Source organism: Neolamprologus multifasciatus, chromosome 3 (assembly GCF_963576455.1).
Source record: "Neolamprologus multifasciatus chromosome 3, fNeoMul1.2, whole genome shotgun sequence".
Taxonomy (NCBI): Eukaryota; Metazoa; Chordata; class Actinopteri; order Cichliformes; family Cichlidae; genus Neolamprologus; species Neolamprologus multifasciatus.
Window position 1 is genome coordinate 19898504 of NC_140441.1, and position 27950 is coordinate 19926453.

At 46.7% G+C, this 27950-nt stretch overlaps 1 protein-coding gene across 5 annotated transcripts; it reads right to left on the reverse strand.

Annotated features, from left to right (window-relative positions):
- On the reverse strand, positions 1-27881 carry zbtb4 (zinc finger and BTB domain containing 4). 5 transcript variants are annotated; one of them, XM_085137785.1, is made up of 3 exons: positions 25822-27881; positions 25591-25692; positions 1-8693 (listed from the first exon to the last, which is right to left on the reverse strand). In XM_085137785.1, the coding sequence occupies exon 3, from the start codon at positions 8675-8677 to the stop codon at positions 3185-3187; it is 5493 nt and encodes a 1830-aa protein (XP_084993911.1). In that variant the 5' UTR covers positions 8678-8693; positions 25591-25692; positions 25822-27881; the 3' UTR covers positions 1-3184. The 5 variants fall into 5 exon arrangements, with proteins under 5 accessions (XP_084993911.1, XP_084993885.1, XP_084993901.1 ...); XM_085137759.1 differs by lacking the exon at positions 25822-27881 and having other exon boundaries at positions 25591-25814; XM_085137775.1 differs by lacking the exons at positions 25591-25692; positions 25822-27881 and adding an exon at positions 22173-22677.
- Positions 27882-27950: the final 69 nt, after the last annotated feature.

Below are 27950 nucleotides of genomic sequence, written 5' to 3' on the forward strand. Positions count from 1 at the left end.
TTTCGCTGGGTCATCAGGTTAATACTTTATTTTGTTTGATTGCAGCAAAGAGAAAGAAAGGGAGACGGAAACGGGGTGGGGTTGGGGTGGAGGGGAGGAGGAGAAGTAGAATGTCGGAGAGAGGAAACTACAGACTTTGGGAGAGCTGTGGCTACAAGCCTTTGTATCAAATCTAAAGACAAAGTCATCAGGCAACATTAAAACATCTTTTAAAAATAACAATAACATATTCTGTGGGCTCTATATGGCACAGTATTACCCTAGACATGTACACGATACCAAAACAGTTTAGCCACACTCCTACATCTATGAACAGCTTCGTAGCAAACAAAGCCAAGAACTCTATCTCCAAATCATCATTTCTCAAGGAAAAAAAATGCTAATTCAAATTTCTTATGCCATAACAAGGCACCTTTAACAGTTGAAATCTGGCAGATCCACATCTTACTATAATTATTTAAATATCAAAGCAGAGGCACATTCATTGAAACTAAAACATACAGTAAATAGTTGTTTTGTTTAGTTTGATTTTTTTAAACCTCCAGATTCCAGTCCAGTCACTACAATACGTCGATTTGCATGCTTTTGGTCTGTATAATAACTATGAGAGCAAACTATGGCATAAGAAACTATGGTCCAAAAACACCCCCGCGAAACACAAACATGTTCGTCTACAGGAATGGCTTGAGATAGTGTATTGGAGACAGAAAGGCTTTTTTTTTTACACTGAAACTAACCCACAGAAAAGAAAAGCAAAACAAAACAGGTGGCCCATATACTGCCAAGGGATATGCTGCTTAGGCAGATTTATTTTGGTTTTCTTATTCACGTCACGCAGCCGCTCGCTCTCGTACACAACACGTACCCCAAACACACAAAAAAACAAATCCAAAAAACATTTAAAAATAAAAAGGCTTGTAACCACACCCAAGGGGGACGCCTGTGCACCCCTGCAGTCGGTCACACAGTGTTTTCAACACTCCCACCTGGACCAAAAAGGTGCCCGAGTACCATCACACACCGAAACGTCGTCACTCAGAACAACAACACCAGTAACAAAAACAAAAGAAGGTGCAGCGAGCGAGTGTATGCTCAAGGGGGAGAGGGGCAAGGGGCGGGGAGGGGGCGGGATTAAAATAGCGCCTACAAAGTGACCGTGAGAAGTAAAAAAAAAAGAAAAGTGACGGCTAATTTTTGTGGAATTTTTCCAAATAATACATCAAAAACATAACAGATATGGATGATTTAGAGACCAGAAAAATATATATATAAAAGGAAACAAAACAGAAGCTGTGCGCACAATGCCAGATTTGCCGAGGATATAAACGGTTAGGAAGCGAGTGTTGCTCATGCTTTGTGGATACAGAACCAAAGTTTACTGACATGTTCCTAGGACTACTGTATATATGCATACCAGACGTTATACGGTTCTTTTAACAGGTTATTTGTGTCAAAACAGAAAACAAAACAGGAACTTGGAAAAAACAAAGAAAAAAAAATCCAAACAAAAAAACAACTCTACCATTAATGTAGCTGTACTTCATTAACCTCATGACTAAATTTACATTCATATTTTGAAGTTTTTACCCTCCCCTCTTTTCCGCCGAAGCCACTTTCCCCACCTGGTAGGGCTAAACAACATAAACAACAACATCTTTTCAACAGAACAAACATATAGAGAGATAACATTACACTTAACAAAAAGGCCCCACCGCGAGGGCCTCTGGAGAGTGTCGGCCACCGCTTTTTGGCCTTTTCCTACCTCTCGCTAATAACACAAGGCAGGAAGGGAATAGTTCAGACTTTTTTTTTCTTTTTCCAATCTCCTCACAGTTATGGAGCAGGACAACATTTTTCGTCCGCAGCGTCATTTCTACGGAGCACTTCTGTTTAGAGTCCAGCAGTTTTGTGCCCATATATTTCTCTTTCCTCTTCAGAAATAACTCAATACCCTGAATTCATTTCTCTTTCTCCCCCCTCATTCTTTGCTCTCTTCTTCCTGGCTTAGAAAATGGAGCCTTTTCCTCTTCCAGTCAAAGAGGGGAAAAAGCTACGCAACATGAAGGCTTACCTTTTTTTTTTTTTTTAGTAGTATTTTCAGTTTTTTTTTCTTTTTAAGTTTTTAAGTGAAGGAAATGAGATGAAAAAATGGAAGTGCAATGGTCTACCAGCCTTTAATTCTTACCCAGTGGCCAGCTACATTTCCAAAGCAGCTACAAGTGTCCCTTTTAAGTGACCACTACTTTTCTAGTTTGTGCACATAAGGTATAAACTATGGTGAATGCTATACAGATCCTACAGTGTCATCTGGCCCCCGGAGTCGCCAGGTTCGCTGACAGACCTCAGAAGCTCAGGTGATCTGTCATTGTCATAGACTCGCGTCCAGCCACAGCTTCCACTTCTTAATGATTTGGATATGAAGAATCGCTTCTAAATGCACTTCTACACATTGACCTACGGTAGCTTTTCCGACTAGAGTAGGAATGCTGTGTGCGTCTCAAACGGAATGATCTTATTCCCACACACCCAAACTCACACACTTTCGCACATATGCAGTTAATACCTGCTCAACCCCTGCATGCACACATCCCTACCTGCTGTACATGTTCATGTAAAAGCTCACATATATACCTCTCGTGGACACTTTTACACCAGCAGGACACGCCTGCTGTTTTCACTCGCTCACTCGTACAAACGCACGCAAAAGGTTTGAGTCGTTTAATGCTTCACCACCTCCAGCCGTGTTGAATAAGGACTCCTCTGCCTCATCCTTGCCCACACAAGCCTTCCCTGAAGAGCCTTTATCCTCGTTATGCGGTGACTATAAAGGGAAGTAGACTGAACTAATTTTTTTCTTTTTTTCACAAAACACACACCCTGTTAGCAGTTCTTAATTCTTATATTATAGATAATATAATGAGTCAAAGAGGAAGATTAATCGAGCTCTAGATCTATAACACGCTACAGCTGGGCGGGAGAGATGCGGAGAGAGGCGAGCAGGAGTAAAGGCAGGAGAGTTTCTTTGCTTCTTCTCCTCCCTTCACACTTTTGCTTCCTAACTCCGATCTCTGCTGGATTAAAGAGAGGCAGGGGTGCCGTGCCAGTGTATGCACTCCTCCCGCTCCCAGCCTGAACACATGAGGCTGTCCCCTTTGAATTATATTCCTTTTAATGCGTGGCTGTCCTAGGGTTTGCTGCTGCTGCTGTCCCGTTGCTTTTTGCTGCTGCCGCTGCTGCCGCTGTAGAGGCTTGGGTTTGCCACGAGGGGATGGGGGGCCGCCCCCATGTAAGGCCCGGCAGTTGCTGCGTAGTTGAAGATGGCAGGGAGGAAGGGCAGAGGCTCCACTTTGTCTCCCCCCGGTGCCATCATATTCAGAGCCACGGGCAGCGCTGCCAAGTTGTAGGGATAGGCCAGGAACTGGGGCCCATACAGCAGCTGGTAGGGGTCCGGATAGAATGGCAGCTTGGCCAGGTCCCCGCCATTAGGGACCATCACTTTTCCCAAGGGGCCAAAGGGAAGCGTTCCAGGTGGGTAGGAGGACATGAGCAGGTTTTCCTCCTGCTTCTTACCAGAGCGGTAGCTGTCCGGCACAATGAGGGGTAGTGGATAATCCTGGGAGGGGTAACCCACTGGGGTGGTGTTACCTTGCTGGGAATCTCTAGAAGAAACAGTGTCCTGGTGCTCCGGTTCAGGTGGCTGCGGGGCTCGGGGGAGAAGCAGAGCGTGGGCAGAGGGGCGGTCGCCGGCACCAGCTGCTCCAGTGGGCAGCGTAAGCCTTTCAAGTCCTTGTGAACTGGAGTGAACCTGGTGGTTGGTTTGAGCTATCAGTCCAATGGTCGAAGGTGACCGGCAGGGGGATTTGGGAGTGTGCCTGTGTGATGAGGGTCCATTCATAGTGGTTTGAGTGGGGATATGTTGGGGAGATGGGACAGGGCTCAAGGGCTCCTCTTTGGGGACCAAAAGTGTGATCTGATCCTCTGGGATGTGAGCAGCTCTACTGACTTGCTGGACCCTCTCTAGTTCTTTTTCTCTCTCCCTCACAATTTCTTTTTCCCTCTCCCGCTCTCTCTGTCTCTCCAGCTCCCTCTCTTTCTCCCTTTGCCTCTCTATCTCCCTCTCGCGAGCTAGTATTGAGGACATGGTCAGGTCTTGTGCTTCATTGGGAGAGGGACTGCGGGACAGGGACTGGACTCTGAGATCTTGCACCAGAGGCGGCTCCTTGTAGCCGGCGTGTAGAAATAAACTGCTCCCACCCTGTCTCTCTCTGTCCATAATGACCCCATCCCGTTTCATGAATCCCCCCTCGGAGCTGGAAGATGTTGTCATGGAAACAGGAGGAGCAGCAGTGGTTATTCTGGTCTGTGATGTCATGGGCACATTTGGGGAAGTGTTGGCGGATGCCACAGCGTGCACAGGGCTGGGTATTCTGTGGATCTGACTGTCTAGGTGCTTTTTGCTGGGAGTGCGGTAGTCAAGACATTCAGATCCGTTCATGACGAGCACGGTCTGGAGGGTGGAGGGCGTGGCAGATGTTAACTTGTGGTTGGTGGGTGTAAGGTTTACTGGGGCGTCTAACGGAGGGTCTGCAGCTTTTTGTGGCTCTCTCTCTCTCTCTGAAAGTGTGGGTTCTGTTAGTTCAGGGTTGTCACTGGTTTCTGACACCTGATGATCTCCTGTGAGCTCACAGAGGTGCTCCTCAGGCTGCTGCGACACCAAGCACTCGCCACTGCTGGGCGGCTCTGGCGTCGAATAGCTGATGACTGAAACAGAAAGAGCACTGGGAAGCTCTGCTTTTTCATTCGCTAGGTCTCTGCTAAGAATGTCGGCAACTGTCTCTGCTGTTTTTGGCTCTGTGTCTTTATCTTCTCTTTCTCTCTCTGGAGAACTGCTGAGCTCGTGGCGTCGGATGTGTCGATTCAGTGCTGAGGATGTCTTGCACACCTTGTGACACTGCGGGCACGTGTGTCGTGATAAGGCCCTTCTGCTTAGACGAGTTGGACTAGAGTGACTCCCTCCCAGGCCACCCTGTCCCCCCTTATCTTCATCATATCTTGAAATCTCTGGCACAGGCTTGACCCCTTCTACTTGTTCGTGAGCAGCTTTGAGAGGTGCACAGGGGGCTTCAGTAGGTTTGGGATGCTGGGCTCTCTGGTGGTCTTCCAGCTTATCCCTTGAGGGGAAAGTGGCTCGACAGAAGAGGCAAACAAACTCCAGCAGGTGGCTCAGCTCATGTTTGTCTCGTTTTCTGGGGCTCGAGAACCAGCGGCCGCACGTACCACACTCAGCTGCGTTCCCGTTAGTCCACGGCCGCCTTTTTATTCCTGTAGGAGCCACTGAGGTAGACTGAGGAGGTTTTGGAGAGTGCACAGGAGAGGTGGAAACCTCATGGCGGGTTTCCTTAACCTCTTCTTCAGCCTCTTTATTTTTATCTTTCTTTCCCCCCTCTCCCTTGTCTCTGTTAGCTTTTGGCAGTTTTTCAGCCTCCTCAGTTGTTGCATCCTCTTCTTCATCTTGTGATTTCTCTGTTTCTTTATTTGAAAGGTTCTTAAGCCTCTCTGTCCTCCTCTTCAGCCGGATGGAGCGCTTGTACTTTAGCTTCCTCTGCCAGCTCTTTACCCTCTGTAGATGTGCTTGGGCCTTTCTCTTGGGCTTATAGGAGTAGTAAGGTCGCCATAAATTGTCCTCTGTGTCATGGTCGCTCTCGTGCTCGCGAACCTCCTGACGAAAGTAGTACTCCCTCACTTCACTGGGGGATTTGGGGCTCTTTTTCCTGACCACTTCTTCTTCTTCCTCCTCCTCCTCCTCAGAATCTCCATCTTCCTTATTGCCTTCTGCTTCCATGCTGGCTCTGCTTTGGAGGCGGTGTCTGTGGTGGTGGTGGTGGTGGGAGTGAGAGTGGCGTGGTTCCTTGGCGTCCCGCACAGATGACGTTTCACTGCGTTTGGTTTTGGGGGGAGAAAGGCTCTTATCTCTCCTGAGGTCTGTCTCAGATATACTGCGCTTCACTATGGCCTCCTCACCAATACGTACAGTAATCTGACACAGTGGCCCTGCCTCTTTGACCTGTGACCCTACAGATGCTGACAGCTGCTTTGAGTTAGAGATGTCACTCTTGCTGTGGGACTTGCGTGATTTGTGAAATAATCTGCCTGTCTCTCTGTCCTGCCTGCCTCTCGAGCCCTCCTCTGTCGTATCTGAACTGTCTCTTGACCTCTTTCTGTGATTATCTATGCTGTCCCTTTGCTTTTTGATGGGCCGAGACGGGCCCTTGACTACAGTCTGACTGTCACTGTTTTCGGGGGATGGGCTGTTCACTGGGCTTTTCTCACTTCCAGACGTGACCTGATTGCTATGCACAATGACAGAGGATGACACAGCTGTCCCGTGAACTATGACGGAGGGCTTTGTATGGCCATATGTTATCACAGAAGGCATGCTCGTCTCTGTGCCTCTACCACTCTTGAGACTTTTGGTTTTACTGCTGTTGGACATTTTGAAGCTGCCACTACCTCTCCCCTGCTCTGACTCAATATCCTCACTCTCATGTTTTCTAACCTGGGACATATCTACCTGGGGGAGGGGTGTTAGTGCAGAGAGGTCCCTGTGCTCAGCAGTCACAGAGACAGGGAATCCATCAGGGAAGGCATCTGGGTCAGGCTTTAGACTCTGAGGGTGGGCCCCACTGATCAGGCTTTGCAGGTCCCCGGGGCCCAGAGCACAGCCCAGGCCTGGCAGGGAGAGGGGAGGTGTTTCGGTTGGTGGCAGGAGCAGGCCGTTATGCAAACTGTCACTGTAAGTCTTGTAGGGTCTCTTCTGGGAGCGCATGGGAAGAAGACGGTACAGTTTGAGGGCGTTAGCTTTCTGCTTATAACCCCCGTTAGCTGTCTTCTCACTGGAGATGAGGCTGGGATTAATCCCATGGATGGTCTTCTGATGGGTTTTGAGATTGTAGTACGTGGCGAAGGCATCCCAGCAGAAGATGCACTGGTAGCGGCGCTCTCCTGTGTGCCACACCTCATGCTTTGTGCGGTACTCGGCCAGGGCAAAGACCTTGTCGCAGAAATGGCACGGATATTTGCGGCGCCAGGAGTGCACATTAGAGTGACGCTTCAGGCTGGAGAGGGTCATGTAGGAGCGCTCGCACACAGAGCAGAAGTAGATGACATTGCCGTCTACCACCTTCACAAAATGGTTCTCATCACCCGCCAGCACCTCTGTGCCTGCTGCATCATCACCTTGGATACGCGCCAGGAGGCTTCGTGCTTTCTTCCCTGGCCGTGCCTTGCTGATGTCTGTCTCTCCCACAATCATTCCCCCCTCCACTCTCACCTCGCCCTCCTCCAGCGGCTCCTCCTTTGGCTGTATAGTGAGAGAAGGAGGGCGAAGGCTGTTAGAGGGCAGGCCTGGCACCCTGCAGGAGGCCTCGTGGGATTGCAGTCTCTTGCTGTGGATAAAGACCTTGCCACAGTAACGGCAGCAAAGGGCGCGGCTGCCACGATGCAGCCGCATGTGGACCGTGAGGGAGGAGGCTGAGCTAAACAGCCGATGGCACACGCCACAAATCAGTTCGGGCTTCAGGCTGTCAGTAGGGGAGTAGGAGGATGAGTGTGGGGGTGCGGTGAGGCCCTCGGAGGGAGGAGGAGGTGGTGGTGGTAAAGGGGGAGGGAGATGGAGGGTGGGTGGGTGAAGACTTGGTCCGTGAGGGCTCCCCGCTTTCCCAGATGGCCTTCCTGTTATTTTCTCTCGTCTCTCTGCATCCCCGCCTCTCTGATAGGCTGATGTGCCCAGACTGAAGAGGATCTGAGCAGTCTGTGAGGGGGAGGCTGTACCGTTGGCCGCCCTGTGCCTTTCATCCCATCCATCTCTAGCATAACATCCCCCAAAAGGCCCGGTGGAGGATCTTGGTGGCGACCTGTGAAACTGAGTCTCTGAACTTAGCTTGGAGCACTTTAGAGGAGGTGGCGATTTGATGTCCTTTCTGATGAGTGCATGAACAGTCATGGGAGATGATGAGGAGGAGGGCGAAGAGGACGGAGAGCTGTCGTGTCTTGGGGGTTTAAAAGGTCTGTGCTTTACGTCCATGGTGGCATCCAGTTTCCACAGCGACCCCTTGTCTGAGCTTTTGGACGACGGTCGCCGTCGGTGGGGGGAGGGGGAAGATGAGGAGGAGGAGCCATGACAGTGGTTTGGTGATGTCAGAGAGGTCGGAAGGGGGGCTGCACTGAGCGGGAAGCTTAGGGTGATTTTTGCATTTTTAGGTCCATCACCCATATCCTCTAACCTGTCCTCCATTGTGGTCTCTCCCCGGCCTCCGAGCCTTTTACCCTTCATCTCCAAGCGCTCAGCTTCCCCTTCCTCCCCCTCCTCTTCTTTTTCTTCTTCAGACTGGGAGGTCACACCAGGATGGTGTACTGGTTTGTGTAGTCCTTTGACCTTCTTTGAGCCGTACAAACTGACAGGCGGATGCAAGGAGGAAGCTCGAGCTGGGTGAAGGGTGTTTCGAACCACTGGCAGCGGCGGCGGGGAAGACAAAGGGGACAGTCGCTGACTTTGGTGTGAAGTGGGGTCCTTAGCTGCAGTCCGTGCGGGTTTGCAGAGGGAAGCCCGGCGTTGTTCACTCAGACGTGACGGAATATGGCCCACACGGAGGGGGTCCCACACCTCACCGGACACCATGACCACCCCCCGAAATCTGAAAGAAAAAAAAAAATCAGAAAGAAGGTATTAGCATTATAAGCATACCGTGGTATATGTACAAAACATACATAAAGTAGAGAATGGACATTACACCCAAATCTTTTGCAGAAGCAATCATGACAAACGGTGGAGAAGACTAAATGCCCAGCTATGCTGAACTCCCGACTGCTCAGGCAGGAATGGTGAGTGCAGGGAGGGAGAGGGCAGAGGGGGAAGGAATGAATCTGCGGCAGTGCTGGTTTAGATTTCAGCGTGCCACAGCCAAGCTTTCAGAAACGCATTCCAGCGATCCATCTCTCTCTCTAGGCTGTGACACAACATTCCCTATGCCTAATTGGAAGGCGTTCAGATTTAATCAAGATTCCCGCGGAATAAATTGCTGACTTAGATTCGTGGCCCCAACATGCATAAAAATAGTCCCACTCTCTCTTTATATGTGAGCATGAGCCTTGTTAGCCATTCCTGGCAGTGGCTAGTATTTGCCAGGCATGACTCTAACCATTTATTTGTGAAGGCGCGGGCGGGGGTGGGGGGTGGGGGGGGGGGGGGGGGAGATTGCATGCATGTGCACAGAGAAGGGGTGTTTTTCTGCCCTCTGCATCCGGTACAATCTCGGCTAAGCCGGAGAAGATGAGCGACAGGCTATCCTCATTTCCATCCTAATTCGCCTGCTACGGTGGCGGTTGCAGTGCCACTGCAAAAATGTCCCATAAATGAGAAAGCAGCAGAATCGCGTACCGGCAGTCAGCTCGCTGTTATCACTTATTTATTGCGGGTTCATTTGTTTAGGTCTGCAGATTTGGGAGGGGGGGCAGGGACAGGATTGGGCCGTAATGATGTGACGAGGAGAAAAATCCTCAGTCATGCTTTTCTGCCTTCGTTTCGAGCAGCAAAGCAGCCAGGAAGGCAGGCCGCTGTAAAATTCCACAGGCAGCCCTGAACAGGCAGAAACTAGGTCAGCACTGTTATTGCAGAGGAAAGAGGAGGGAGAGACAGAGAAGGAGAAAAGAGGGTGAGGATGAGGGAGAGTGAAAGGGTGACAGAAAAAAAGGGAGACAGAAAGAGTGTGTGGGTTAGTGAAAAAGAAGGGGGGGGTTAATATAGGAACAGTCAGACACACGGCACCGTCAGACAAACAGGAGCCCAGGCTAATGCTACCACACACACACGCAGAGCACATACGTGCACTCTGCATACACTCTCACCCACAGGCAAGGCAGGCCGGCATAAACAAAGCAGTTCAACATGGAAGGGCCTGCTTGTAAATGATATTCAAAACCAAAGGGTGAATCTGAGTGCACAGCGGCCTAACACTGAGGATGCAGCTGGAGTGACATGTAGCCAACGGAAGGAAAACAGAAGTGTTTTTTAATCACATACTGGGTGCAAGCAGCGGCACATGCTCTTTGTTATGCAAGGGACAATAAAGCGGTTCATGCCGGCTTTCAGATCTAAATCAGAGCAAGGGTGCACGAATCAGTGCTCAGTACTGAAACGGGCCTCCGTTGTCGCTCACATTTGCTGAGCGATAGATGTTGTGCAGGAAATCCCTTATGGCAAGCGCCGGGCTGCTACAAGTGGGCGGACGCGCTGAGAGACAGCGCCAAGGCTAAAAATTTCATCCCCTCATCTGATTCTTGCGTCGCGGACAGGAAAATGCGTACGACGCCCCCTCGCTCTTTCTCTTCATCTCCCTATGACGCACGGAGCCACTGTGCAAGCAGAGCCTGCACAACACGCAGCCTGACTGTGACAGGCTGCCTTTTAAAAGTCCCAACTTTATCTCCACACACACACACACACACACACACACACACACACACACACAGATGAGTGGACAAACACCTCGACACTCGGCGCACAGACAAATGTGACCATGACAGTCCCCAGGCAAAAATCAAAATAAACAGCAACCCTGTTCCCACACCTCTCTGCAACAGGATGTTCTGCACAAATAAACACGTCGCCCGGCCTGTGAAGCGTTCGTCTATTTACGCTCGTGGCACTACAAAAACCGCGCATCGAGAGCAGGTGCTCAGCCGATGCGGGCCAAATTACGGAGCGGGCTCACGTAAACACGACGCGCATTATAGCAAATGCGTCGGCTTTCATGTAAAGACAGAGACGCTGGGCTGACAGGCAGAGGGATCAAAGGCAGACTTTGAGCATGATTCAGTTTGTTTTCCACATCAAATGACAAATCTGAAGAGAAAGTAAACATCAGCGGTTTTGATTAGGAGGATTTTATTCTTTAAAACCTTAAAAATAGCACAAAGTTGAAGATCAGTGCATTTAAAGTGACAATAAAGTTCCTCGTTTTGATTATAATTACAAATTAAACGTTGAATGCACATTGTAACAGCATGGCCAACACGTATGACCAACACATGACACCATTAGAGGGATACAGATGGGGGCCCAATCGGGTCTCGCATTCACTGCGCAACCCCTGTCTGCCACCGAGCAGGAAATCTTCAGGGAAAATTAAGGCTCGTTTTTTGTTTTTCACTACTGCTATCAGTCGCTTTCCCCAGGTAACTGAAATGAGGGACACTGGAAGAAATAGAGCCACAGTGGAAACTGTGATTGGCAAATAAGAGGGAGGAGGCACAGTAGAGCGAAGAGGAAGGATGACACACAGCGTGAGTAAAGCAAGGAGAAACCTCAGACAGAGGAATTCACTTGATGAGAGGGTTTTACGGGAAACGCTGATCCGTAAGTAACAAAGCCTACCTGACTGTACTCCTCTCATTAACCTTTAAACTCCTTAACTTTAGGAAATTAAAAGTGCTATCCAGCACAACAAATAACTTGGACCTGCTTGGACTTCAAGTTTGACTTAATGACTTTGGGGTCTTTTTTCTCTTGGCAGGAGAAAAATGTGGAGAACTTTAACTTTTCCCTTGTAATTGTATGATTTGCAACGGACAATCAGTCACCGGGAACATCGCCGCTAAACTGGCCTTGTATAACAGAAGGCAGGACGGCAGAGGAGTTTGGCTGGTGCACCAGCTCGAGGCCTTGAACCAGACGTTGAGCAATCTGTTTATTCCGCACTGAAACTGGTACTCATGCTGATAGACAAATAACTGGTGGGATTCAGTTACCATGTTTTTTTTTAACCATCTTACAGAAACACTCTCAAAAATCAAACTACCAGTGTTGAGATTTTTTTTTAATCTTCAAAGGGAAAACGACATAAAAAGGAAACCCTTTACAGCTCTTTCACAACAATACTTCTTATAATTGAATATTAAAAGGTCTGATTAAAGCAAATTAGATTTAATGCTGCTTTAGCGCCTCTTAATGTGGCACAGTCAATATAATGCAAACAGCTAACACTTGCACCTATGGCTCCTTTAAATTTTGAACTAATAGTGCTTAAATGATTAACTTCTCCTCTGGGTATTCACTGCACTCTTTGCCATTCACCCTCCCAAATTAGGCCTTGATTAAAACTTTTTATTTCCACAGTTTAGGCCATCATTGTTACACAACTGCAACACAACAACAGGACATCTTCGATAACTTGCACGCCTGAAAAAAAAAAAATAGAAGCAGCTTGACGATCAAACAGGCCGTGACCGACAGAGTTTAGTTTGAGTTTACTCTGACCCTGAGTGCAGCGGATGAGTTTGATGCGTTTCTTATAGAATAGGAAACTGTAACCAGTGGCAGTAACCTGACAGTAACTACAGGTCACAGCTGAACCAGGAAGTCTGTGTGTGTGTGTGACTTATGTTTTTCCTTCTTTGCAATCCTTTTTCAGGATATCCCTTTATTTGTGGCGTGATAATAACATTGCACTCAGCAATTAGGCTGCTGACTGCAATGTTATTATTACTGAAAGTAATCATGGTATCAGTGCTCGTGCGTGTATTTGTGTGTGTGTGTGAGATAGGTTAAGAGGAGTGCCTGCGAGGGTGAATGTGGGGGGCCTGTGTGTTCCAGCCGGCGAGCCAGCGGCGAGGAGCATGTGGGAAGACGAAGGTGTAGCTGGGCGCCCTCCCCTGTGGAGGGTCAGCCAGAGGGGCCCAGGCATCGAAGCAGCAGTAGGTCTGCAAAGATGAGTGTTTGTGTGTGCGCATAATGTTGTGAGTGTGGGTGGGTTGGTGGGGTGGGGGGCATCGTTAGCAAGAACAGCTACTGAACTCCCAACAACCCCCCGGCCAAGAGGGCGTGGTGGAGCCAGCCAGATGGGATAGAGCAGGAGGGAGGAGGTAAGGGGAAGTTGGCATGGTTCGGGGAGTGGTTATGGTGGTGTGAGTGGGGGCATGGGGGGGCTGGAGGGGAGACTTCAAACACATCCATCCCGTGTTCACATTTTACGGTTTCCTCGTCTTTCATATCCTCCCCCCCCTCGTGCAATCCCTCAGTGTGACTGACTGCGTGCCCCCACCCTGTGTGTAAACTGTCGTATCGTGGTGTTTTCGAATGCCACTGCACGCACCGGCAAACCTGCCCGTGTCTAAAACGCACCACTCTCCACGCTCTGTTAGCTCCCAGCCCAGCACGTAATTCCCATAATTCTGCTTGCTGCAACAGAATCATGGGAGGCATTAGGAAGCAGCGAGACCCAAAAAAACATGAAGAAGGGAAAAAAAAACCCCAGCTCTGGAGAGCGGCGGCAATGCATCAGTGACCTTTGTTGAGGTAATTCCCCCCACCCCCAAATCATTTTCAATTTCATGCGCAGTCCCTGCTGAAGGCGTGAAAACCTCATTTAAGTTCTTAACATGCGAGTATTAGCAAAGCGGTTTGTCACCATAAACAGCAAGTACACCCATGGCAGGGTGAGCAGCAAAGCGCTGCACCAGCTTCCTGAGCTTGTCCACATCCTTTTAAGTTTGCAGCATGCGAGAAAAAAACCCCCAAAAACATTTATGTAAACACAGCTAACCAAGTCAAAGACGGTAACGCTTTTCATCTTAGCACTTTAATGTCCAGCGCAGAAAAACGCCTCAAAGGCACTTAATTCATCTAATGTGTGACTCAGCCACATTTAAAATAGGAAACCGCTGCTATCAACATCATCATCTTCTTTTCTTTCTTTTTTTTTCAACACAACAGAGCTGCAGAGGAACTACACTTCCTATTGTCTGACCTATGACCTCTCACCCCGTGGCAGTATGGGTCATATTTTCCACATGCCGAGCTCGGGGACCTGTCTCGGCATCCAGGAGGGGAACGAGGAATGTTGGGAGTAGCTGGCAGCAGATGCTCTGTTGTTTTGGAAAAAAAAAGTAAGGCTTATGCTGGGCTGGGGACATCAATTTGCCCTCTACCGCTCTATGTGAGGCAACCTCCAGCACAACACCAGGCTGGTAAAATGGAGGACAAACTGGGCGGCCCAAAAAAACGAAATAAGAGACAGAACCTGTTGATGGGACCGGAGATGTTTACCATCGCCTACATCCGACATTTAAACTCACCAGAACACTTCCTCTAATGTTGTTGGTGAGTTCACATGCAGGAGGTGGGGGACCGGCCCACCATGTTTAAGAGACCCCCTCAAAACAAACCTTGCATCGCGTGTTTGACGCCTTTTCCCGACCGTTGCGGGCTGACCGCCACTGCTCGCTCCCTCTCCCCTCGAGTCCCTGACCTGCAGTGACTCGCGGAGATGCGAGATAAATTAAAAGTTTCATCACAATCTCAGAACGAGTCATCGCTCTTGAAAAAGAACTGCGTGGTGCGCCAGCGACAGAGGATGAGGGAGACGAGGGACGAGGCCTGTTACTGGCACACGCACGCGCACAGATCCACCACACACACACGCACACACACACACACACACACACACATATAAATACCCTACCATAAACACACACTGCATAAGCGCACACACCCACCACAGGACTCACGCCCCAGCACGCGCACAGTAAAATAAAAACCTTTTCCTCCTTCTTCACGCGCGGAGCAATCACCGCCACAGCAGCAGAGTGAAGCGGAAAAACAAGCAGGAAAACAACAGATTTCAGCGTCTCTTCCTCTTATTCTCTCTGTCTGTCTCTCAGCAAGGCAAGCATACAAGAGAACGTACCTCGGAAAACCTCCTGCTGCATCTCTGCTGCGATGTGTTCTTTCCCCTCACACTCCCTCTCTCTCTCTCTCTCTCTCCCCCTTTGGTCTGTGTATGCGCACGTCGGAGTGTGTGCGAGAGAGGGAGAGAGAGAGAGAGAGAGAGAGAGAGAGAGAGTGAGCGGAGGGAGAGGCGGCGCACACACGCATGCACACACATACAGGCAGCAGTGTGTGAAGACAGAGGGCAGGAGCGATTCTCACACTCGAACTTGCTTGCTCTCACTCGCTCACTCCCCCCTTTTCTTGCTCTCTCTCCTGTCTCACTCCAGTTTTTTTTGCCTCTGACACACGATTCTTAGTGTTTTTGCTCTTTTCTTCTTCTTCTTCTTCTTCTTCTCCGGCAAGTGAATCCCTCTGCACCCCCTCAACTGACCCACCACCACTTCCACCCCAACCCCACTGAATCCAATCTTCTTTTTATTTGGAAGTGTTGTCCCCCCCCCCTTTCCCTCTCTAACACACATGCACAGACACACACGCGCACACACACACACACACACACACACACACACACACACACACACACACACACACACACACACACACACACTACTTTATATACACAAAGCCCAGTGATAGGGAGAGGGAGGGAGAGAGGCAGAGGGAGACAGAGTGGGAGAGCAAGCAAGCAAGAGGACGCCATTTAAGCAGTTTGTTACGAGCACTGCAAGTCCCCAAAATGGCTGAAAACAAACAGGAACCACGCCAACTCAAAAAACCTGGGCACCAGGACAGACAGACGGAGGGACAGTGAGAGGAGAACGAGGGAGAGAGACAGCGAGAAAGTGAGACCGACAGGGAGAGAGAGAGAGACAGAGAGAGCACAAGGCTGGTGGTAGTCAAATGGCGGATGGGAGCACTCTGTGAAACAAGTGAAGTTCAGGGGGGGGAAACTCAGACATTATAAAGGGTGTTGTGTGTGTGCACGCGCGTGTGTGTGTGGGGGTACTCCGACCATTCAGCACGCCACTTTGATGAAGTTTAGGGATTCGGAAGAGACACTTTGAAAAAAGAACAGCTAAAATTGATTCAGCAGGTGCCGGACCGTCCCGAACTTTAAGCAAAGCTCAAAACAACCCCCCCCCCCCCCCAAAAAAAAACAGAAACAAAAATGCCAAACCCTACATTTCCCATGATGCAACTTAAACTCATACTCTCCCTGCCTGGCAGATGCCCACGTCTTTCATGCTTCATGACCTCACTTGCTAACCATGAAGGGTGTTCAGATTTAAAATAGCATGTGTGAAAACAATGCAACAGGCTGCGTAGGTGGAGGCGTGTTCCTCCAAGTACCAAAACAATTCACCGCCAACCAGGAAGGCCGGTCAGACCGACGAGTGCAAGGGCTAAGCGCGCTTTACAGTGGTGTCATAAAGAATTTTACAACTTTGGAAAGACGGCACAGCCACAATAATTCAGTCCTGTGTCCTGACGTTTGCAAAGTAAACAGCTGTTGCTGGAAGGAAGTGATGGCACCACCATTCATCGGTGAGAGTATGGAGAGCTGCATGGATGGATGCAAAGCTCAGTGACAGGGATAAGGTGGGAGGAAAGGCCGATCAACCAAACAAAGTCTTTCTAGCAGCAAGTCTTGGTGCTCTGCAGCCATCTTTGGAGCCCCAACTGAGGACCTACTTGGGCAGTTATTTGAAGCTCCAGTCTAACTTTAATTTCAACAGATGTGTAGAAACAGAACTCAGATTTTTGACTACATCTCATTAACGGCACAGTCCAGAGAACCAACATGAGGGGAGCTGGAGCTTATCCCAGTGGTCATAGGACAAGAGACAGGGTACACCTAGGACAAGTTCCCAGTCTGCTGTAGGGCCAACCATTCTCAATTTTAAATTCACCAATTAACCTAAACCCACTAACTGCGTGTCTTTGGGCTGGGAGGAAGCCAGAGTGTCTGGAGAGACACAACTCCACACAAAAAGGCCCGGCCAGATGGTGGAGTTGAACCCAGGACCTTTTACTGTGAGGCAACAGTGCTAACCACTGCACTGCCAACATCCCTTTCTGTCACACTGAGTAGCAACAAAACCGTTGCGAACCTCTACTGTCCACGTGCAACCCTGCAATGACAAAGACATCTTCCATCTTTGCTGTTTGGGGACTTGTGCAGAGCTCCCTTTAGGGCTATTTGTGTGCCGTTGTCTCTCACTATGCCTAAATACTTCTTTTCCATCATAGGCTAATGTATTGGTCTAGTTTATATTTTAAGATTTGAGGGACAAGGAAACTGCACATTTTATGAAACTGGATCAAATCTTTTCTGGTATAAAACCAGAGTGCTGTCCCAGAGTAGCGGCCAGTGCACGAAATTTTTCAGACTCTTCTTTAAATGAGAACGTGGCCAAAGGCTGAGAGAGCGCCACAAACCCCGGGGCAGGGACACCATTCCATTGTCCGTGCCCTCAGCTAAAACGGTTCAAGTGCTACCGTCGATGGCGCTGCTCCTGTCAATTAAGGGTTTTTAGGTCAGCTGGGGTATCTGGGGATACTCTGAAATCTACTGGGCACAACTCTCAGTTTTGTTTGGCAACACAACTTTAATCAAGGTCTGCAGCTGCATCTGAGCACTGATTCGTGCATAGCCATGCAAAATGCCTCACAACAGCAACTGCCTTCACCCTCCCTGCTCTCGGCCTCGCGCGTCGCAGTCGGTAGAAATTCCTCTGACAGCCATGAGCCACTCTGCGGCCTCAGATCAGGAGGTATTCTCTCAGCTGGAACAAGAAGGAAGAAGAATGCGAGCTGGGGTGGAAGAATGTTCTGGTACTGTTATGCTACAGCACCATCATACTTCCCACTGTCCTTTTGAGTGGAGAGACACCCCCCCCCCCCCCCGCCCCACCCCCCTCCGGTACCCACCAACTGAACCTTGACGCCAACAACCCACCCTCCTCCTACTCTTCCCCTGCCCTTTCCCTCTTTCCCTCTTTCATCAGTCTCTCTCACCCACATTGTACGCTGCCACACTTGTCTCCATGGGAACCGCTCTGGGATTGGGTGTTGTTCCTGTGACCTCTCGAGCTCTTGGAGTTGAGCGAACTTTTTTTTTTCTCCTGCACCCTCCATCCTCACTCGTGCACGTTTTTAAAGCAAAGTGTGTGTGTGTGAGAGAGAGAACTGGAAAATGAAAAATTATGTCTGTCGTGAAAATGAGCTCATGCGTGCGTGATGCAGAGACAATGTGTGTGAGAGTGAGTGTGTGTTACAGGAGTGCAGCCGCTCGGTCCACGCATGTGCACCTGCATTGTCCCGTGGCTGCAGCCGGCCACCAACTCTACATTCAGAGGCACCCCGTTGTCCGTCAATCCCTATTCATGGCTGTTAGGCCAGACGTGATCATATCTTTTCATGCTGTGCTACCAAGCGACACGCACATCTGAATACACAGAGATAGAGAAACTTAGAAAGCCATGTCGGTGGAAAATTTAAACCATTAACTCACCAAGTCTTTCAATATTTAACCAAAGGAAGAAGAAAACAGAGTTTATCTGAGTCGCGGTGTCAGTCTTGGATTTCGTCTCGGGCGCTCACGAGATGTTGAAGCTCAAATAGATTTCTTTAGAAAGTTAGAAGGAATTAATTCTACATGTACGGTCGGACTGAACTAAAATGTTTTTGTTGTTTTCACTCAGCACTATACCAGCTGTGCAGTCAAAAGGACCCTACGCAGTCTGGCTGAATTATGGAGGAAACCTTTTGGTAGATGCGTCCTTGTTTGTTTTTCAGGGTCTGTCAGCTTGTGCATGAGGACACGGATGCACAAGCTGAAATAAAGCATAAATCTTAAGACTGTGTAGCAGTACTGTTCTAACCATGATAGGAAGCTGATATAAACTATGTACTCAAAATGCAAGTAGTTTGTGAAGTAGTAAAAATACCTCGACATGCCGTCTTAAACGTTCACTAGCTTAAATTTAGCAAATAGTTATCAAATTAAGCCATCTTAATCACATTAAGCACTCATCTGAAAACATGTTTTGATCCATTGACTCAAGTTTGCGCTCATTTTTATTCTTTTTTTTAGACTTAGCTAACTCCTGGGGGAAACATGAGAGTCTTTAATCTTTAAATGCTACATTATGTTCATCAGCTAGTCACTAACTCTGCTCACTGAGGCACCAGAAATGGCATCATCCGAGCAGTAAGGCTCAGTGTAGCCTCACAATGTAGTTTATGTGATTATAAACCCCCCATGAGATTCTTAAAATTAAAAAAACAAAACAAAACATGCTGTTCATACCCGCTTTAAGGAAACACACAGTGCGTTTTATCCAGAAGTCTGATTTTTTTCTTTAAATGAAGACAACTGAGAGCTCGAGTCTATCTCTTAAAGACGTGCTGAACGAGGCTTGTTGTTCCAGTATAAACACTTGAGTGAGCCTAGGATCTTGTATCTGAGAAGAAAGGGAAAGGTCGTCATCTCTGTCAGATCCACGATATGCAGAGTCACACCTGCAGTCAGTTTGAGTTTTAGTGCACCTGAACTCTAAACCTGCTTGCTTATTGCTTACCAGACTTGTCAAGCATCAGATCCTTAGTTCTTGGTGTTTATTCGGTCAGTTGTTTGTAGTTGAAAAGTTATGAGATAGGAATCAGTCACTCTCTTTGCTTATTTCCTCTTAACATTCACTTTGTGTTTCTGCTAATACGGACACTGGTGTGAATATAACCCGAGGCCCGTTCATGGGTTAGAAAACATCCTCAGTGATCTCACAGAAGGGATGACTAACCTGCTCTCCAGCTGACTTGGACTCTGATCAAAGTGGGAAGTCAAACAACGTTACAGGAGTTCAAATGTCAGTGCCTTCTTAAAGAGGAAGCAGCAGCTTTAAGAGGACGACGCAGCAAGTTTCTGCGTTTCTCAGGAAAGCAGTGAAAGCGCAGCATATACATTTTCTGCAAGCGTGCGGGCTAATAATGAGCTTTACATGTGTTTACATCTGTACACGATTGGGTGTTTAATCCCTCAGCTTTATCTCACAGAGAGAGGGGTGGTGCTGTGAGTAATTTGATGAAACCTCGGTAGACGTAGGGAGAGAGATGACGTGCTGCAGCCTGTCCTCTGCAAACACGTCTCTGCTGTTTACAAAAAAACAAAATCAGTGCAGGAAGCCGGTAATATGGAACAGAAAATCCACGCAACAAACGGCTCCCACATGATGAAGTTAACAGCAGAAACCACCATTTAACTGGTTTAACAGCTCTTCCACAGACTACTCAGACCTACAGATAAACACCATCATAAAGCCCAGTTTACAACACACAGTCAAAAAGAAAGTACACCCTCTTTAACGTCTAAGGTTTTATATATCAGAACATAATAAAATTCACTTGCTCCCTATTAGTCTTAAAGCTAGGAAAAGATTATATATCATGTCATTAATTTCTTAGCAAAAGCAAAAGTGCAATAGGTGATTAACTAAGTACACCTTTGCTGCTTCCACAGGAAATAAAAGGGAAAGTAACCGCCAGGAGCTGCTGATCTACTACACTTGATTAACCAATCATCAACAAATATGAGCACCTTTTTACAAGCAGAAGATTTTACAGTGTGGTGGTAATACAATACCAATGAGGAAATATCTTAGAGAAGCAATTGCTGTTGTCCATTAATATGGGAAGGGTTATAAGGCCATTTCAGAACAATCTGAAGTCCATCACTCTCCGGTAAGAAAGATTATTCACAAGTGAAAGATACTGAAGACGTCTGCCAATCTTCCCAGGAGTCGACATCCCAGCAAATTCACCCCAAGGTCAGACTGTGCAAAGCTCAGAGACGCTACCAAAAAAGCTTACGTTTGCAGAACTACATTTAAACCAGTGGTTCCCAAACTTTTTTTGCTGGGCCCCCCTTTGTTTTACAAGAAAATCTTTGTGCCCCCCTGGCACAAACACATGGTGGAGGGCGTGAAAATAACAGAAAAACAAACCATGTTTATGGTGAAATTATTATAGGTGTAGTTTTTGGTTACTGTGTAAGAATATTCAATATTGCTATCAATACATTTTTCACAAAATGCCTCTCTGTGCAAACATAAACAACTGTGGGATACTGTTTGTCCGGGATTTGGACAGCCCAGCGGGTGCTCCCGATTCAGGGGAAACAAATTCTGATCGGGATACCTACCTTGGCACCACCGTTGTGCAGGTAAAGCCAAAGGCAAAATATGCTTCATCATTTTTTCTAGTCTTTGATTTGGAAGCATATGTGGCGATACTTCATCTTCTGCTTTGCATTTGTGTGGGAGCCCTGCCAAAAACTTGTCCATTATGCTATCAGTGTCCAAGCATTCGTTTTTTTATTCATACTGTGCCCCCCCTTGCAATGGCTCTGTGCCCCCCTAAGGGGCGCGCCCCCACTTTAGGAACCACTGATTTAAACAAACCTTTTGTAACAATGTCCTTTGGACAGACAAGCCCAGCGAATCAGTTTAGCTAATGTTGGCTTTAACAGGCTATTGCACTGGGAAAGCTTTTTCACATGACTGTAATTCTACAGCTATAATTAGACAAACCTATTTTTTCCTGTTTCATCTTAAAATATTCCCCTGACGTGTCACTGAGTAGAGAAAAAAGGCATCTAATGAAATGCTGTATGAGTTACTCATTGATGAGAATTTCAACCAACCTGTAAGAACGTAAACATAACTGTGCCAGCAGCCTCTCGAAAACGCGTAAAACCACAGGGTTAGAAGACAGAAGAAACTTTGAATAATCAGGTCAGAAGTGCCACAACACAACATTTATTCTACGTCTATACAGAGGCTATGATTGGATGCTTCAAGGTTAAAAGGGTACAACCACAGAACCGTGTATAGCATAAAGGTAAAACTGCTTTTGTATCATCACAAAAGTCGAGCTATGACAGACTAGGATCGAAATCTGAAAGTATTTTTTTCAAACTTCTGTCTTCGTTTTGTTTCTTCAAGAATTATTGGGTAATTTCACACTTTTACTTGAACTTCTCACAGCTGTCAGACCTATTTAACCAACTGCAGGTAGGCACAAAACAGCGGAAATATTTTAGTTGCTAACACAACAACGATCGTGAAATAATTTGCATGTAATCGCATTAAAAATGGAAGATGGAAGACATATTCCCTTTTTTTCTTGAGCTGAGAATGCTTAAAACTTCTGAAGTCTCGGCAGAGGAGTTAGCAGGTTCAACTCTACACCTCAGCTTGCAACACCATGCTCACAGCCAGAAATACACACACGCACACACGACAAAGAGCCTGTCCTCAGCAGATGTCCACAACCTGCACGCTGCTAAGCTCAGAGGATGTCCCACAGGCACGATGAAAGCACAGGAAAGGTTTCATCGAGCTACGCTGACAAGTTATTTTCGACAGTTATAGTGCATTGCTGGACTTGCCTGATATAACTCAATAGGCGGATCCATCGGAGTATCAAATAACAGAAACGAGCCTTTATCCACCCAAAGTCGAACAGGCCTGTTCTAGGTCCCTGAAGCAGGCAGACCGAGCTATAACGAGCATGTTTGTGTGACTCAGCAGTCTCGCTGCTGAGTCACACAAACTCTCCCCGGGCACACGGGAGATAAAATGTCGAAAACTGGATTTACATGGGCGCAGGCCGCGCAAGAGAGTTAAAGCTGGCATCTAATTTACAATTTGATATGCAATAAACCGCTGGCAAAATATGGTTGTGTAACACGGGGGAAAAAGAGCAGAAAAAGAAGAGGAGGAGAGGAAGCAAGGATGTTGCTAAAGGAGACTAGAAAGGATAGTTGGAAAATCATCTGGGAGGGGTGCTTGATATGGTGTGGAAGAGAGAGGGAGGGAGGTGGACGGCTGGTTTTTCCACTGCCAGAAAGAGAGAGAGAGAGCAAGGGAGAGAGAGGGGACGGCTAAATCAAATTAATTAGCTCCTTCATCTCCAGGCAGCTACTCAGGCATGCTGTACTGGCAAAGAGAGGCAGTTGGAAGGGGTGGGGGGCATTAGGCAGAAGAAAACGGGAGAAAGCGAGATAGGACATGGTGGAGGGGGTGAAAAGCCTGCTGTGTATGTGCGCCATTCAGGAGGAGCAGGAGAGGGGAGGGGTGCATAATTCTCTGATAAGCATGAGGGTTGTTTTGCTGGAGCTGCTGCTCAGCCGTGAGGAGGAGGAGGAGGAAGTAGCTGCATGTTGGCTGACGCCGTGTGCTGCTGCGCTTCATGGCGATGGTACTTCCTGTTTCTAGACAGGCTGTATTTTGAGGGCACTGTAAACAACCCCGCTTTCATCCACGCCTCTTTAAATAGCACGCAGGCACTTCAATCAGAGCCTCCCGGAAAGACGGGAAGCCGTCTTGGAAAGACAAAAGAAGAGATAGATACAGGGATTTTTTTTTTTTTGAGTTAGGAAAATATGAGGTAAGCGTATCCTGTAATCAAAAATAAAATTTAGAAAGGGGGGGGGGGGGGGGGGGAAGAAACCTAACTGTTGCGCTGACATTAAGAATTAAAGGGAAAGAGGGAAAGAAAGGGAAAAAAAGAAAATGAGGCAGATGGTCTGGTCAGTGGCATCCAGCCAGGGGAGACACAACAGCAGCACAGGAGAGAAACTTAACACAAAAAAATGGATAAGAAGGGACACCGCAGACAACATGTGGCCATCTCTGAGACTATGAGCAAGGCAGATGAAGCCAATGACGCAAGAAAGCAAAGATGAAAACTTAAGACATAGAGAAATATGTTCAAGTTGTTCAGTTAGTTGGTAGACAGCTCTTTGAGGGGGACCGAAAGCAATCATGCGACCGTATGAAAAGGTAAATAGGCCAAGCTGATTGAGAATGAAAGGCGTACAAAAAGACGCCCCCCAAAAGCTTAACAATGAGTGAAAAGGACAGTGCCAGGGGTCAAAACCCTGGAAGAAGCGAGCAATGGACAGCTCGTTGCAGCAGCGTCGCCCAGACGAGACTTGGCTGCTCTGAGAACCCGAGATTAACGCTAAGCTGATTGCAACGCAAGGTGGGATCAGGAGCAATTAATTTAGCACCCAGATCATTCCAGGAAAAGGCTGAAAGAGCCTTAACAAAACACAGATCTCCCGCAAAAACTCCTCCGAGTCAAATACTAGCTGACTTAACATTCCTGCTTGTGTCTGCAAATGAGCCGCCTGAAAGGAATCCTGGGTAAAAAAAAGACGGCAGATGAGGGACCTGGAAGGCTTGAAAGAGTGTTTGGATGATAAAAGGAAGGATGAAAGAAAAGATGAAGACGCTTGGCAGAGGCTGACATCAGCCAAAACAAACAACAGGACATTCTGTAGCGGGCAGAAATGGGCTGGCCTGTTCCGATGGGCTCTCGGAGCACACCTCCGAATGTGCGTCAACCATTTTTTATTAACATCCTGGTCCCTAATGTAAGAGAACGAAAGGTTTTCTTTTTCTTTGTTCCTATAATCACACAAACCTGACATTAAATACCGAGTCTTGCCTGTTTGATCCTGGTGCTCAGCGTGATGACCCCTGCACACTGGGATTTGTAGTTTTTCCAACAACCGCCCATTTTCTCAAACTTTACTGAGGCACACAAATTCTCCATTTCATGTTCAGCAGTTTTATCCAGAGAGCAGCAACACAGCCTCCAGGACATGCTGCCTTTCACTTCGTCAAGAAACAGTGAACTTGCACTGTGCAGTGACTCACTGGCTGATGTCATTCAATAACAATACAATTTTTCTACAGGGACGGAGGCGAACGTTATAGTTTAAGCTGTCCCACTGTAAATGTGACTGAAAAAATTAAGTTTGTCTCTGCTTTGTTCTTTTGCTATACTGTGCTATAACCCCACCACAAACTCACTGACCCCTGACAACACACATGCGCTCTCAACAGACAAGAGCTCCCCCTGGATACACCAATCTTCAGTCCTTACAGGAACAAACACACGCTCTCCTATACCGACAGCAGCCAAATCAAACAACCATTCCCCTCTAACCGAAGCGAGACCTTGCTCCTGGTTTTAACAGACACATCAACAATCAGGCCACCGTCACCAACTGGCCTTCTCTAAAACATCAAACCTAAGTCAACCATGGGTACTGAAGGAAATATCCAGCTGCCAAAACCACCAGCATTCACCGAGTCCAGATTTTCTTCCAATCTATTTTCTAAAGTGAAATTGAGCAGCAGACATGACTGAGAAACATAAACTGAAGCAACCTTAAAAGTATGAGAAGCTAAGCCGCATTGAGCAGCGTACAGTACCACAGTCTCTGTCAGACTTCTAAAGCTGAATTCATGACATGTAATGATTAATCATTATCATCAAATATAAATATTTTCCAACTTCAGTTTGAAAGAAATTCACATTATATGCAATCACATACCTCATTAGAGTAAAGGTACTATTATTAACATTTAAAATGCATTACTAGTAAACTTATGCATTCAGTTTAGTCCCTGTCCTCCTTTTAAAGTATTATAGTGTATGTTTCTATATATACTTAAAATTGCTTGTCAGCATAATCTCATAGCTGTAATTACCCATTTAGAAATTTGATATTACCTATTATCATATTTACAAGGTGTATGTAAAACTAAAAAATAATAAATAACAGCAAAAAAAAAGTGAATCATATACATAAAGTTACATTAATTGCACAACTTTAGTGTGTTTTTACATTGAAATCTTCTTTAAATAATCCAGTCAAGGGCCGAACACACCAGGCCTACAGCACGTCCCCACTCCTGAACCAGTCTGATCGTTTGATTCTTTCACGCTTAGGAAAGCAGAGGTGACTGCTTTTGATACTATGCTGACACTATGGGGCTATATGCACTAACCTCCTCGGAACAGCAGAGGGAGCACTTTTGACAGCCTTCTGGAACCCGGTTCCGCATTGAAAATGTGGTTGTGCAATCCCTTTGCAAAGCTGATCATTCTCACTACAAGCCAGAGGAGGGAGCCAACTGGTCAACAATGAATCCTTTGTATAGCCATGGTATAGCATGGCACATGGTGAACAAAGTGATCTACTGTCACATTCCTATCTACGTTTCAAAACGTGTCATCACCATCACTCGGAGCATGTTTTGACATGTGGATACAGCAGATCTGACCTTGCTTCTGAGCTTCAGTGATGCTCTCCTCTGATGGATCTGCCAAAAAACAGAACAGATGATGGCAAACAGGCATGTTCACAGTGCTGGCATTTGGTCCCATTCAACAACATGCATGTGGTATTTTTTTTTAACGAGAAAATGTGGGATGTAAAAATAAAACTTAACAGTCCGTACTGTTGTTTCAAAAATGTTTCTTTATTTAGAAAAAAAGGAAAATGGGCAGCAGAAACTGATACAATGCTTCAACAGCATTACATGCAGTAAAAACACTACACCAGATTTAGATTATGCAACCACACAAGGATTTAAACACTGTTTGTGGCGTTTACTCCCACCTTCTTTTGACAAAACGAAGACAAAATGTGTAAAATGTCTATACCGAATACTCAGCACCTACTGCCAAACAACCCTCTGTTGCTTTTATGGGACAAATGGGATTGGTGGCTGTCAAAGAGCTTACATTTAAGACATTGTATCATGTTGCTCAGGAAACACTGGTCACTTCGTTCGATTCCTTTGAGCATAATCTATTGTTTATACTGAAGACACTTATAATATTTTAGCTCTAACACGCTTACCTCAGTTGGACTCTATTACATGTTGGTTAAGACCCCATTGTTCTAATTACAGTAAATTCAGGGTTATACATCCGCATACAGACTAAACAGAGAGATTTCCTCTTCTATAACAGACTAATATGCACGTTGTTAGCAAAATGGCTTCAACTTTCTCCACCGACGAAGAGTCGACAGTGTTCAAATCGTCACTGGCAAACGTAAACGAGCACTTTCTACCTCTGAAATAACCTAACGATTTAAAAGTAAAGCTAAAATATTCACAGGGCTCATTTTAATACTGTGTTCGGCGGTTTAATATAAAAACAAATACGTGGGTATTTGACTGGTCAAGTTAGCCAACAAGAATATTCCAGACCTCCATCTTTTCTCGTTCACAACAAGAAGCATACAACCGCCATGTTGAGCGCTAACTGTGATAGCCTTAATTATATTCCTCACGGTAGCGTTTGAAAAGCAAAAATAAAGGTGGTATAGTAAATCAACGCGTTTTCAACAACCTCAGCATTTAAACAAGCATGGCACCATTAGCCAGTAATTAACCGGTAAACATCGTTTTGTGCCATTATGGCAAATACAGGGCTAAACCGAAGAAGGCTAAAACACAGGGAGCCTCACGTTAACGGCACTTTTTAACACTACGATATAATAATACCATTATGGGATAAATATAATAAACTGTTGATGGTACGTGAAATAGCAGGGCAAAAAACATCAGGGAATATACCGTCATTGCTGGTAAATAGTCCAACGTTAAGCTAACCAATCGACTGCTTTACCCAAGAAAGCCAAATAATAACTCTAGAAATTTAAAAATGTAATCAGCGGGCTTGTAAATGAGTTGTAACCATTACACTTTAAATAACACTCGCCGTTCGTCGGTAAAATTAGTGGCCAAATAATGCTACTTAACCGCCATTTCAGCCTGCTTTCGAAACGTGGCCTTTGTAGGGTTTCTCGTTTTAACAAAAATACTTTAAAGCGAATCAACAATTTAACATTATGATTCAATACAAAGCGAGCATATTACAGATATAAGTGAAAATAGTCAAAATCCGGTGAGAAGCAGGTGTTAAATAAGCAGTTGAGGCTTCCCCGAGACTTTCCTAAAGGGCGTGCGGGAAAATCCAGTTCAATATGCGGCCATCCCTCGCAGTCGAGTCCGAGGCTTGCATTCAAAGTCCCAGAGATCCAAAAATGCACAAGTCAAAAAGCCAAAACGTCGACGCATTTCTTAAAAGAGATCGAAATATAATCCAATAAACAATGTTTCTGAAGTGAAAATGTAATATTTGTCGACTATTTTCCCTGTTTCACTACAGACATTTACAGGCCTCAGCTCTGAGCCTCTTTTCTTAGAGCCCAGGCTGATCCACAGCGAGACGAACGAGGGAAGAGAGATTTTTTTTATTTTTGCTCAGAGGGAAGAAATTCACATCGGCGACATTCGGCAAACATCGGAAACGAGGCGGGTTTTGGTGAAATTATTATAAAAAGCTTCATATC